Below are 14321 nucleotides of genomic sequence, written 5' to 3'. Positions count from 1 at the left end.
GCTGCTCCCCTTCATTATTTATTTAAAAAAAACAAAAGTTCCTGGTGTCTAGTGGGCATTTCTGCAGCCCAATTGCTTTACGATCAGGCTGCAGAAATACTCGGAAAGACATGAAAGTTAAGGCCTTTCCTTTCCTTTCATGCCTCTCTGCCCGCCCCCATCCTCGATTGGCGTTGGAAGCTGAGCTTCCAGCGCGATGGGGCGGCCTCTGGTGAGGTCAGCACGCGATCGCCCGCTGACGTCATCACATGCCACCGGGGCGAGGGATGGAGGTGGATGCAGGGGTCGGGGTGGAAGTGGAAGCGATTCCCCTTTCATCCCTGCCCAGGGGAGGGGGTAGGAGGTCCACTGGGATGTAACGGTTACGTTCTTGGCACCCGAGCTGTGCTGCTGAGGACGCAACCGTTACGTCCACAGCACCCAAGGAGTTAAAGGGCTGCTTAAGTGGGGGGGCACAATCAGTGCTGGAGGCCAACTAGTAGCATTTAATTTACAGGCCCTGGGCATGTACAGCACTTTTATTAGGGACTTATAAGTAAACTAAATATGCCAATTGGGTATACGCCAGCCTTATCGTGCTTTGAGCCAAGATCACAAGCACATTAGCACTGGTTAGAAGTGGGAAAATGAGCACAGTCCTAAGGACAGCAAAACAACTAAGTCAGGAAAAACTGGAAATCGAGCAAAAGCAAAACTTTAGAGGAAACCACACCAAGGACGCCAGGACTAACGATAAAATATTAATGATAAGGAATAGTACCTGGGTTTTCCCCTGTGTTGTTCCTGAAACTGTAATTGTTTAGTGTTACAAATGGGGTCTTTGGTTGGCAGTCAGGTTACCCCCTGTCCAAGCAAGGACCCTCACTCTAGTCAGGGTAAGTCACACACAATCCAAATTATCCTGTGCCCACCCTCTGGTAGCTTGGCACTGAGCAGTCAGGCTTAACTTAGAAGGCAATGTGTAACGTATTAGTGCAATAATCATGCAATAACACAGTAGGACACCATAAAAATACACACACAGTGTTTAGAATAATATATATTATTTATCTGGTAAAATGCACGTCAAAACGATTAAGATGCAATAAGTATATGTTGAAAATATCACTGTAAAAATGATATAAGTGCCTTTAGTCTCTTAAAAGCAATAAATGTCTCTTGCAAACACAAAGTACCTGGCTTGTGTTCAAAATCTCCGCAAAGAACCGCAGAGAAGGAGATGCGTGGAAAGCAGACGGGTGTGCGTCGATTTCTCGGGCCGCATACGGTGATGCGTTGTTTGGTTTTCACGCAGGGAAGGATTTGCGTGGATTTCCGGTGCTCGGTCTTGGATCCTCTTTGGGTTGCGGGGTTTTCGGAAGCCCCAGGGATGATGCGTCTATTTCTGGCGCTGACAGGACTAAGTCACAGGGGCGTTGCGTGGAAATTTCTACTGCACGGCAGGCGCAGCGTCGATTCCTCTCTGGAAGTCAGGCTGCGTCATTTCAGCTCAGCTGTGCGTCAATCCAGAGGGCCGTGAGTCAAATTTCCGGTTGCTACACTGGCGCTGCATCAATCTTCTTGTTCTGTGTTGTTCCGGTTCAGTTTGCTGTGAATTTTTCACTGTAATGCAGGCTGTGCATCGATTTTCACCGCACAAGGAGTCCTTCTTGCACAAGGAGTCCTTCTTGTAGAGATGAAGTCTTTTTGGTCCTGAGAATTCAGGGAACAGGAGGCAAGCTCTATCCAAGCCCTTGGAGAGCACTTCTCAGCACAGCCAGAGAGCAGCAAGGCAGCAGGGCAACAGCAAGGCAGCAGTCCTTCACAGAAAGCAGTCAGGTGAGTCATTTGGGCAGCCAGGCAGTTCTTCTGGGCAGGTTGCAGATTCTGGTTCTCTTATCCAGGAAGTGTCTGAGACAAGAGTGTCTTGTCAAGAAGTATCTAAGTTGGTAGAGTCAGACACCCTGCTTAAATACCCAAATGTGCCTTTGAAGTGGGGGAGACTTTAAAGAGTGGCTTAGAAGTGCACAAGGTCCCCTTTCAGTTCCATCCTGTCTGCCAGAGGTCCAGCAGGGGGGTGTGGCAGTCCTTTGTGTGAGGACAGGCTACTGTCCTTTGACACGTAAGTGTCAGGCCCACCACCCTCCCAGCCCAGGAAGACCTATTCAATATGCAGATGTGTGCAAGCGTGTCTGAGCATTCTGTGTTTGAGGTTGTCTGAGTGAATGCACAAGGGAGCTGTCAACTAAACCTAGTCAGACGCGGATTGGAAGGCACAGAAGGATTTAAGTCTAGAGAAATGCTCATTTTCTAAAAATAGCATTTCTAAAATAGTAATATAAAATCCAACTTCACCATTAAGCAGGATTTTGTATCACCATTCTGGCCATACTAAATATGACCTGGCTACTCCTTTCAGATCAGGATCTACCACTCCATGAGTATATGAGGGTAGCCCTAATGCTATCCTATGAAAGGAGCAGGCCTTATAGCAGTGTAAAAACGAATTTCGGGGTTTTACACTACCAGGGCATATAGAACACACATGTGCATGTCTTGCCTTTTACATACATAGCACCCTGCCCTAAAGGCTACCTATGGCCTATCTTAGGGGTGACTTATATTTAGAAAAAGGGGAGTTTAAGGCTTGGCAAGTACATTTAAATGCCAAGTCGAAGTGGCAGTGAAACTGCACACAGAGGGACTGCAGAGGCAGGCCTGAGACATGGTTAGGGGGCTACTTATGTGCGTGTCACAACCAGTGCTGCAGCCAGCTAGTAGCATTTAATTTACAGGCCCTGGGCACATGTAGTGCACTTGACTAGGGACCTACAAGTAAATTAAATAAGCCAATTGGGTATAAGCTATTGTCACCATGTTTTAAGGAGAGAGCATATGCACTTTAGCACTGATTAGCAGTGGTAAAGTGTGCAGAGTCCTAAAGCCAGCAAAAATGAGGTCAGAAAAAGAGGAGGAAGAAGGCAAAAAGTTTGGGGGTGACCCTGCGCACCTATGTTTAATCATTACCTATGTCCGTTTACATATGTTAAATCACCGAAGGTATTGAGGGCAATCTTACAGTTGCAATATGTCTCTGTATATGGTGAGGAGCTTAACTAATGCATGCAGGTGGGATCGTAAAACCCTGTAGCTGAACATTCATTACATATAGAATTTCGTGCCATCTAAAAGGGTTATGGCTGTTATGATATTCTATATTATCCTAAAAGTTATGTGAATTTCTATATGTCAACGATTATTAAAACAAATACATAAATAAATTTGGTACAACTACCTTTTAACTAGCATGCCTGTTAACTGCCACTGTCCTTCCTATGATAGAAAGCACGCTGACAAGTCTACTCAGTAAATCGTGTCAGTTGCCTTTCTCCTGCAAAGTACTATTGATTTTCACAGTAACGATTCAACATTGTTTTTTATCCAGGAATTCTTAATCACTCAGCTTGGAACGGTGTACTCCGAAAGGGCACTTTCGGCAGGTGGAACTAAAATATATTCAGTACTGCCAAAGTATTTGTTCTATGAGAACCTTTCTGAGAGGGCTACACAGCCAAACAATGCAAACCCTTCAGCCAATGAAACTGGACATAACAAGCGACTACTCATGATCAAAATAAGCAAGGACTACAAATATGCTCCTGGCTGCCTCATAATTTCATTTTAGTGTGTAGAATGAGACTTATTCACAGACATACACAAAAATGTATTCAATCCCTGTGTGAGAGCTGAGGTAAGAATACACAATGCCGCAAAAATAATAAAAATGTGGCAAAGGAGCACCCTGTCACTCTAAAGTAAATATCTCCAATATGATTAGTTGATGTTTAGAACCCTTTACTGACAGTCTAGATTTACTTCAATGACCAACGGATTACTGCCTATTAGTACAGATAATGAAACCTCACTGACAATATTTTATGCTACAAAAAGTGCAAACTACTGCAAACACATTTGGTAAACAGATTACATTTCATTGAATTTGTTATTCATAAGTACCCAAAAGTATTCCAAGATAATTTAAAATCTGTGAAGTAAAAATAAACCGATCTTCAGTACCTGAGATATGAATTCCCTTGCTAAAGATACAGCTTTTCTGAATGCAGCGTCACCAGCATCGTTCTGTTCCACAACATGGCTGACCAGTCCAATAGCCTTTGCCTCTTCCCCATCTAGTACACGCGCAGAGAAGATGAGTTCTTTTGCCAAAGCAACGCCAATGGCACGAGGCAGCCTCTGCGTACCACCTGCAGAAAGTAAAACAAATGCATTTATTACATATGATTCAGCATTAAGTTCCACAAAGCATACACGTATTTAAGGATGTTTACAGACACTGTACGTGTCCATATTCCAAAGTAAACCTTGCCATGAGGTAAGTAGAAAGGGACGCGAATACAGTCATTTATCTTAATTTACGAAAAATGAATGTTTTGTTTACGGAATATTTTTCTGACTTGTGGACAAACAGAATACAAATCTACATAGCCAAGCTGTGTCGCTTCTGATGCTCTCCATTGTCACACAGTTGTTACTACATCAGCAAATAGACTGAATTAGGAAGGCAACAAATGCACCAAAGCCCAGCATAATTCTCATTTCATTTTCAATCACCTAAAAACAAGTGTGTTTTCAGAACCCTTCAAAAAGTCATCAGACATAAAGACAAATGTAGTAACAACGGAAGAGGGTTCTTATAGGTAAGACCATATTGGAGTTATTAAACTCCTTTGAACAAAAGTTTTATCTGAAGCCTGTCATATGTGAATGGCGGGAAATAAATTGTGTGAGGTAGGATGGAGCTTGACTGAGAAGATGTGTGAGGTAGGATGGAGCTTGACTTAGAAGGCATCTAAATACCAGGTTACTTATCTTAAAATGGATCCTCTCCCTTGGAGGTAGTTAGTACAGATAGTTCCTTGTCACACAGAGCGAGTTCCTTCCCTTTGTCCTAGCACAAGCAGATGGTTGCATTCTAGGCGATGCATCGGAGTGGTAGGAAGGTTGGCTTTCCGAGTACCGAAGTGGTGTGAATGATCGGTGAGTCCACTTCCAGGCTTTACTGGAGCAGTAAGTAAGTAAGAGAAGTGAATGTGTTTCGGTTTACTGCTTTTCGGTTTACTCGTTTGTTGGAAGCAGCTGACTCCTGAAGCACTAATCTGATTTTTTAAAAGATGAGCTAACATCAAAGACCACACCTACGTTTGCCACCTTCTCTGCAGCAGGAACATACGGTCCAAAAAGGACTGAGGTGATAACCGTCACAGGGATGTTTATCTTTCTCAGCTTTTAAGTTACTTAGATGCCAACGACAGTTGTTAACCTCACGAAGAGCTCCGTAAAACTGTTTTGGCCTAAAAAGGGCGGAGGAGCCATGAGGTACACCACAAGAGAGAGAGAGAGAGAAAGAGAGAGAGTGAGTGAGTGAGTGAGTGTAGTAGTGTGATGCCACTAATAGAATGTAACAGCTGTAGGCTGTTTGTCGCCTTATAATTCTTAAGAATATATGCAAGGCTACTGGAATCTTTGGATTGGCAACTTATTATCTCTGCGTAACAAGGGGTGTACTTGTCATGATGTAAACATCTTTAAATTAACTCTGTGTGTCCTAGCTTCAAGGAAAGACTGAAACCACAAAACAGTCTTATTCTAGACATCCACATGACCGACCTATCTAAAAGCACAGGGTGGTACACAAAATCTAAAGCCGCACAGAAGTTCAGCATTGCCAATAGACAACACCCCCATAAGGCAGCCAGACAGCATCATCCCAAAGCTGCCTGAGGACCGTCTCAGTTCTATGCCTGCATCAAAAACCTGCAAAAAAACTGATTGTAAGGGAGACAGATAGAGATGGTACTCCGAAAACTCATGAAGTTACTAGTAGCCAAACGTTTTCTCTAGGATCTTCCTCAAAAGCTGATAAATTTGAGAATGTATCTGACGTTTGACAAAATGTTTGCATATAGGTGAGATATAAAGAGAAAAGGAACTATTATACTTCTCCTGGTTGAAGCAAGAAACGGGTACAAGGCATTCTTGGAGAGAAAATTTGACAAAGTTACATACGAGGGGTGGGAGGCGTGCTGCACAATTTTTTAGCATCCACGCCAGTGCAGGATCACCAGGAGGGTCTGCAAGCTTGAAGCCAAGACATTCTCAATCTAGCCATGGAGACAACACTTAGTAAGAATGCAGGTTTCTTAGAGTATGTTTTACTTTATTTTTACATTTCAGTTCTTTCAATGAAGGGAACATTTAGGGATCACACAGGGTCGGCAAAATGTTGGTACCATCATGGGTGGGTTTCAAAGTAGAGGAGACCAGTTTAAAAAGTTTAGGAAAAGAGTCTCTAGTCTTCTCTATTATTTAGCCCCAAAAACTCAATTTTGCCTGAACGATAGTCCCTTGAGATTAACTTAGAAGTAAATAATATGCTTAATTATCCTCAGTTCTGTTATACATTCTCTATTTTGATTCAGATCAACGGTTGGTCTGTTTAAATTGTTTACAATAACAGGGTACACCAAAGAAGAGAGTAAGATGGTCTGCTCCATTTCTAAACAGAGATCAGGTTGGAATCAAATAAGGCAAGAGATTCCCCAAGGCAGCATATGTTTGCATACAAGGGGTCAATATGATAATTACACCAAAATTGTGTGGTGTTACTTGTGAGAACATCTGTTCACAGGAGCAGGACGTGGGTATTCGAGGGAGTTGATACCTTGGCAAATAGATGAACACCTGCGTCTTGTTCCTTTTTGAGTATTTGCAATCCTCTATAAGACATATTACCACCATGGAAACCTTTTAAAATTTCTCACATTTGAATCTTTTCCCACATGGACAAAAAATAAAATAAAAAAGTTTTAAATTGCAAGTTTATATGTAGAGCCACCTTCACTGCAGTTGTGTGTTAATATGCGAGCACGGAGCAGGTACTATATCCAGTACAGCAAAAAGCAAGGCATGTGTTTTGAGGTGTTGGAGAAAGCTTACATTGGTTCTGTTTCACGAAGAAATCATGAATGAAGTAATGGTGAAGTGTTTGATGTGAGGATAATTGATGGGGACGTTTTCAGCTTATTGAAAAGCCCATGCCTGTGTCAGAAAGTGTGCTTGAGTGGCATTTTCCAGAGTAAAAGTGTTGAATTTGAGTACTGGCGTCTGAGAAAACAGGAGATGCTCTAATGGCCAGTGCACATGGGATAATCCTGCAAGACCGCCATTCTACCATGACTAGTATGAGTGTCAGGGAAGAGCCACTATCCCTACACGGATAATGGCTGTTCCCTGATACTGCTTACTGACTCAGGCCTTCCACCCAAGTGTAAGGACCAGAATTGTGGGTACCAAAGAGCTAGGAGGCTTAGCACCAACCTGAACAAGTAAATCGTCTGATTATTGGTCTGCCCTCGCTAGAAGGAGATTTCAGACTCAGAAACTTCCAGGTCAGTAAGTATACAGCAGTGGACAGTAAACAGACAACTACCTTGTATGTGAGATCAAGTGGAATTTTATCTCACTGTAGTAATAGGAACAGGACTTCATCAGTGACTTTGGACCACTGCCATCACACTTTTCGGGCAACTGCAGGCACAGTCCATCATTTGTTGGACCCAACAGGGAAGAGGGACAATTGACATTACTTGTGCTCTCATGCTGCAGTTGCCACTTCATTGTTTACTGAACTAGTACCACACAGCAGGTATAAGACACGTCTGTGTTTATTCCATCAGGAAAAGAGAAGAACCAGTCCATGATGAAAGAGGAGAAATATTGTTACCTCACTAGTGTGTGTGAGCCACAAGTAAAAGAGAAAGCAAGGTACAGAAAGAATGCTTAAGTGTTCTGTTTAGCAAAGTACTGTGCTTTCTAGAGGACCATTATTAGTATCTAAGGGGTTAAATGTTGCCTTTTTAAGTAAGGGGAGAATGGATGCTCATTTCAAAGCTTTGGGAAAAGAGCCCATTCTAAACATAAGGTTGAAAATCGTGGTCAGGACAGTGGTGACTGAGTCAGGCACCAATTTACAACATTACCAAACAACATTGATCCATCCGGAAACAATTACCTTCATCTCTATTTAATACAATAATAACAATATATTAGAAAAAATTGCAGCATAGATACAGAAAACATTAAGTCCATCCATTATTATATATACATAATTACTTCCATAATTTACTCAATATTAATAAAACCTCCTACTATATCAACAGACAAGAAAAGAAGGACAGAAAAAGTGCAAAGGATCAAGTGCTCGTGATTAGAACACTTAGTAACGGCCCTTCCCATTCATTACCCTCTGGGGGATGAATATTCCCAGGGGGATTCGGATGCTGACCTGGGCCCCTCTAAACCATGGTGCCCATCTTCGAATGAGGCTTACCTACATTGCTCACTTTCTGGGACCCCGCCTCATAGTTTGGTGGTGAACATGCTAAATCTGGATGATATGCTCCATCCTAAATCTTATATGTGGTCCTTTAGTAAGAAGATTGCTACCTATGTGGTAGGGCGACTCAGGAAGCCACTAGAGAAATAGATCCGAGCCCGTCTACGGCCAGAGTGCCCCCATCTGTTCTTGGAGGGCAAGGTGACCCTCAACCTGGAGATCGATGAATGCATGGCTTCATTTTTAGGGAAGTACATTAGAGATCCAAAGAAGGGCATTGACCACTCCTGGCAGTCATGCCAGGACAAACTATTAGACGTTACAGGGCCGCTTACAAAGATTTTGAATATGGTGGAAGAGGCCAAACAGTCGTGGACCCCCATCTCTCCTGAGATCCTATCTGGGTGGGCCCAGAAATCGATAACTCTTTTGGGAAATGCAAATAATGCTTTGAGAGGGGGTGTTCCCATCAAAGTGGACTCAAAGTTAGGAGACTTGGCGACTTTGGAGGCGGATTCCAGTGTGCAAGGGGGGTTGTTTTCTGAGCCCTTTATAAAGAACTAGGCAAATTCATTGCCACTTTCAAGTCACTCGATAAGGTGCAGGCCTCTATCAGGAAGATTTTCTCCTCCAAAGTTTTTGTTGGAGCCTGACATGGCAGGGGGTGCTTGTCCGGCAGTTTGTCACCAATGCCTCTGAGAAAGGCCAAGTTTCCCGCCAAGGGCAATGGCAAGACCCTGTGCAATTTTGCAGCTTCTATCCCTCCTGTCGTTTCCAATGCACTAGTGGGGGGGGGGCAGAGGAGGTGGCCGCAACCAAGCCCAAAGATCTACTCAAGTTAATGACTCTGTTTTCTTCTGAACTACAGGTGGGGGGGGGGCATCTGGCTCTATTTCACAAGATTTGGTGGGAGGTAACGTCTGATGCATAGGTCGTCAAGACAGTCCAGGGGTTCCATTTATAGTTCCTGGGGGCCCAGGCCAATGCTCCAGGCCACAGCCTCTGATTTTCTCAAGCTCAATCTTCCCTCATAGATCAGGAGATGTCAGATCTTTTGAGAAAAGGCACAATTGCTCCTTCAGTGCTCCAACTGAGTGGATTTGTGAGCAAGATTTTGCTGGTGAAGAAGAGAGCTGGGGCTCAGCGCCCTGTCATCAATTTAAGGGAATTGAACAAGTTCCTGGGGACCCAGTCTAAAATCAAAATTTTTCCACCTCACCGCACGTTTCTGCGTTTTTGTGAGGTAATTGTGTCTTCGAGTTTCAAACTCTTCCCTTTGGACTGTTGTCCGCCCCCATTGTTTCACCACAGTTCTAAAGCCTGTGGTGGAGTTCCTCCACTGCAGGGGTGTTCGTTTGATTGCCTATCTGTACAACATTCTATTGATGGACCAATGCCCTCAGACACTGTGAAACAATCTCCAGATGACAGTGGATGTGTTGGAATGTCCAAACTTGTGATCAACGAAAAAAAATCCCTCTTGGTCCCTTACCAGCGGACAACTTTTTGGGGTTTTGTGATCAAACTTCAGGAGTCCACCCGGAGTCCTCCCTCCAAAAAGATGTTGAAGATTCATCAAGCACTACAGAAAACCGTGGCCAAGTTGCACGCGTCTCTCAGGCAACTGGCCCGACTGTTAGGCCCATTGGCATCTTCCATTCAGGCCATATTTCCAGGCCCTCTTCATTACCGAGCATTGCAATGCTTGAAGCCACACCATTTTCTGGGAAGGCTTTACTTATTTGGAAATGATACCTCAGTCAGAGGAGGCCAAGGAGGAAATGAAATGATGGTTGAATGACATGGAAGCCTGGAATGGGAGGGCCATCTTCGGTTCCTGTCCAGAGATCATTATTCAGTCCGACGCTAGTACAACAGGCTGGGGCGCCATCTGTGGTGGTGTATCCTCAGAGAAAAGTGGTCTTCAGAAGAGCAGGCTCTGTATATAAATTGCCTGGAGTTCCTAGCGGGCTTGTTTGTGGCCCGTTGCTAGATGCAGGACAAGGTGAGTTGTCCGGTGCTGCTGAAAATCGACAACAATTGGGTGGTGAGATATATCAACCTCCTGGGGGTCTACGATCCAAAATGCTAGCGGAACTAGCAAAGGGACATCCCGGCATCTTCATGACCTCAGCACATGGCAATTGCTTCTGGAGGTGTTCTGTATGTTTCAAAGGCTCCGGTGACCATTTTCAGAGGAACTCTTTGCCTCTCACCTAGTCTGACAACAAAATCATTTCTTCAGCTGCAGACCGGATCTGGAGCGGAGTTGATGGCTGCATGAATGCAGGATTGGAGTGTGAAAGTGGGATATGCTTTTCCCCCATTTGTGATGCTCATACGGATGGCAATGCAAGTCCATCGACAGAAGTTGAATCTGGTGGTGAACACGCTGTTTTGAAGATCACAAGCATGGTTTCAAGTGATGATGGCATTCTCTTGAGATTTTCCAAACAGTCTACCCTAGAGATGTAATCTCTTGTGGGATCCTTTAGGGAATCCTCACGACTTGGTCTTGGATGGGAAGTTACCCCTCATGGCGTGGAGGATTACAGGACTAGGTGGAAGGTCTGAGGACTTTCAGAAATGGCACAAAGACTCTTGTCCACGGCTTGGGCAGATGAGACAAATAAGAGATTCACGTCTGCTCAGGCAGATGGTTACATTTGTGTGGGAAGAGGGACGCAGGTTCCTTGGAATAAGTCATTCCTATTTTGATTTTTTTTATCTTCACTTGTGAACGATGGTATGGATTACAGATGAGTAAATACTTTCCGCTCGGCCATTTCCAAAGGTCCCCTTCCAATAGAAGGTTTCCACGTAGGTGAACATCCCTTGGAAAACTGATGAAAGGTGAAAGCTTTTCGGTGCCTCCTGAGCCCAGGTATTCCACCCTGGGGGATGTTAATAAGGTTCTTAATTTCTTCCTTTCGTGGCCACACACTCAATACCTTTCTAGGAAGGAATTATCAGGTAAATTGGACATGTTGTTGTGTTTGGTGTCTTACAAACCAGATCCAGATTTACGAGCCCAGGACATTACAGGTAGGGTAACTACTCCAGAGGGGGGTACCTGTCATATTTCAAGAAGAACAAAATGTAATTCTAAGATTGCTTCTTATCCAGCATTTATGGATGACCCCAAGTTGTGTGAAGTTTGATGTCTTAAAACCTATGAGGCATTAACCGAAGGGGTTTGCCGGGTGGAAAATGTCAAGTGCTGATTGCCTTGCGTAAACCAATCAAGGCGGTTTCTTACCCCCCTATAGCAGTTGTGCAAGGGGTGTCATGCAAGAGGCAGGAATTGATAAGACGGAGGTGAGGATTATTCCCTCCCATATCGATGCTGATTATATCCTCCCTGTACGTTTTGCAACATTGTGAAGTTTCAGGTTTGGTTGGGTAAAAGTATATTTTCTGATTTTGGATTAAGAACTCTGTGGATAATTACACTGTTTAATGTAATGTTTCCTTGCATTATTGTCTGTGTCTCAAGATAAATTACATGTTCAAGTTAAATGGCCATGAGTTAAAGGATTGTTTCTAATTTCAAGGAATGATGCCTTCAAACACGATTAAGCCAAGTATGGATGGAACCCTTACATTAAAAGGCTTATGTCACACAAAGAAAAGGGGGGCATTAACAGTGACAACAGACTATGATACATTGACTGTTTGTTAACTAGTTGTGAGGTTTTTCTTCTTTCCCTTAATGTTTCTGGGAAAGGTAGTTTTGTTTATTAAGGCTGCGGTGTGCAATAAAGTGGAGAAAGATGAGCATAATCCTCACCTCCGCGCACTTAATAGAACTGAAACTTTCCATTGCGAGAGATAGGAAATTTTATATTTCCTTTAGTTCTTCCTTGTATGCGTTTTGTATATTGATGAGCGCTGTCAATTAAGTTGTTCAGTGCCCCACTATTCATGAAAAAGTGTAGCCCCACTTCTATGTTGGTGGAATTTCCTGGCTGTTGTGTTCAAAATCACCTAATTAGCTGGCCTTTTATTAAGTAAATCCACTTATATTAACTAATCTACTATTGAAGTGCCTGGCATGAAGGCTCTTAAATATTGACATTAACTGAAAAGAATATAAGTATTCTCCTGAGAATTTGTTACTATTGGGAAGAATACTGGATGTGGTATGTAATTCAAATCTGTTAAATCCATAACACTACTTAAAAAATAAATAAATAACCCCCACCTTTTATATTTCTTTAACACCTGTTTACGGCTCACAGCTTCCCTTGAAAAATGTGCTTACTGTTGGAAATTAGGTTTCTGGTTGGCAGAGTTATGCACCCTGTCCAAGCAGGAACCACAATTCTACTCAGTGCAAGTCAAACACAAACCCTAAATTAACCTGTGCTCACCCACTGATAGCTAGGTACAGAACAGTCAGGCTTAACTTAACAGGCAATGTGTTAAGTATTTGTGCAAAACTTCAAACTGTAAAACAGTGAAAATACTGCACAAAAAGATACCACAAATGACCAGAAAAGTAGAGCCTAATTTAATAAATAAAGCAAGACCAACATTACAAAAATCCAATAAGTAGAACTTAAGATATAAATTTTAAAAAAATTAACTGTGAAATAGCACTTAGAAACCAGAAGCCAGGGGATATCTTGACATGCCCGATCAGGACAAAGTCTTAACTTCAGGGTGACCGTGATGGAGCGTGGGCCATCTACAGGGGCCCCACTGGACCTGCTGAACAAAAGTACCTTAATCCTGGATACATCAATGTCAAAGATGCGGGAAGCAGGCTGAAGGGATGTGTCAGTGTTTATTCTCATAGTGGAGGCAATGCGTCGACCCTTCCCATGCAGTAACAAAGATGCTTTGATTTTCTCCATGCAGCAGCAGCGATGCCTCCCGTCCGAGATGTGGCAGTTCTGAAGACTATACACTGAGGTCGATCTGCACTGGAGAGAAGATGCGTTGACTCCGATCCATGCAAGGGGGGTAAATGTGCCGGTTTCGATCCACGCAACAGGGTTGATGTGCCAGTTCCAATAAGCGCAGGGGTCGTGATGCTGGATTGGCATCACTTTGTAGGGCAGGACTTATAGTTAGCAGTGTCTAGGTGCTGTAGCAGGTGAGTTAGAAGTCTTTTGTGTCCCTAAGACTTCAGGAAACAGGAGGCGACCCAGCTGGCCCCTGGAGACACTTTGGTTCTGAGTTGGAGAGAAGCAAGTACAGTCCTTCGCACTCCCAGGCAAGAAAGACGGCAGGCAGCAGGTCAGCACAGCAGAGCAGGAATACTGCAAAATAGCAGTCTAGCAGAGTGGCAGTGCTTTCGGCACAGCAGTCCTTCATCCTGGCAGAGTATCCACAGGTCCAGAAGTGTACTGATTTGGAAGGGTCTGAGGTCCAGTTCTTATACTGAGTGGTGCCTTTGAAGAGGGGGAGAGATCCTCTTCCTGCACTGGCTCCAGACTCACTACAGGGGGGGGGGGGGAGGAAGCCCTTTGTGTTTGACAGGACACAGCCTATTCAGGTGTAAGAGAGGCAGTGCTTCACTCCACCCCCCCATCAAGCCAGTTTAAGGCCCACTGAGGCCCATCAAGTCACACTTAAGCTGCCATTGTGTGTGGCTGTCTAAAGAGAATACACAAAGCCACCTGTCACCCATCACAGACAAGCGATTGAAGACAGGCAGCAGGCACTAAATGGCTAAAGTAAGAAAATGACGACTTTCTAAAAGTGGTACCACAAGAATTGAAATTTAAAACCCAACTTCACCATAAGTAAGAATTTTAAAATAGGATTCCAGAAACACCAAACTTGAAAAGTCTATCTCCTCATGGTCGCCTCCCTTCCCTGCCGTCTCTGCCAAATCCACTGTGAGTTGGTTGCAGGTGGCTCTGCTCACCCTCCTTTCTTTATCTACCTGTTGTGCCCCCTGTGTGCTGCGCATTTG

At 43.8% G+C, this 14321-nt stretch overlaps 1 protein-coding gene across 1 annotated transcript in view; it reads right to left on the bottom strand.

The window, feature by feature from the left end:
• Nucleotides 1–14321, bottom strand: part of AUH (AU RNA binding methylglutaconyl-CoA hydratase) — a 711935-nt gene that overhangs the window by 98927 nt on the left and 598687 nt on the right. The window contains exon 7 of the mRNA XM_069227411.1: nt 4057–4244. Coding sequence (XP_069083512.1) covers nt 4057–4244 — 188 coding nt within the window. The remainder of the gene's footprint in view (nt 1–4056; nt 4245–14321) is intronic.

The sequence above is a fragment of the Pleurodeles waltl genome, chromosome 1_1 (genome assembly GCF_031143425.1).
Source record: "Pleurodeles waltl isolate 20211129_DDA chromosome 1_1, aPleWal1.hap1.20221129, whole genome shotgun sequence".
Lineage (NCBI taxonomy): Eukaryota > Metazoa > Chordata > Amphibia > Caudata > Salamandridae > Pleurodeles > Pleurodeles waltl.
The sequence above is the reverse complement of the archived record's forward strand: the minus strand, read 5'-3'. Positions and strand labels throughout refer to the sequence as shown.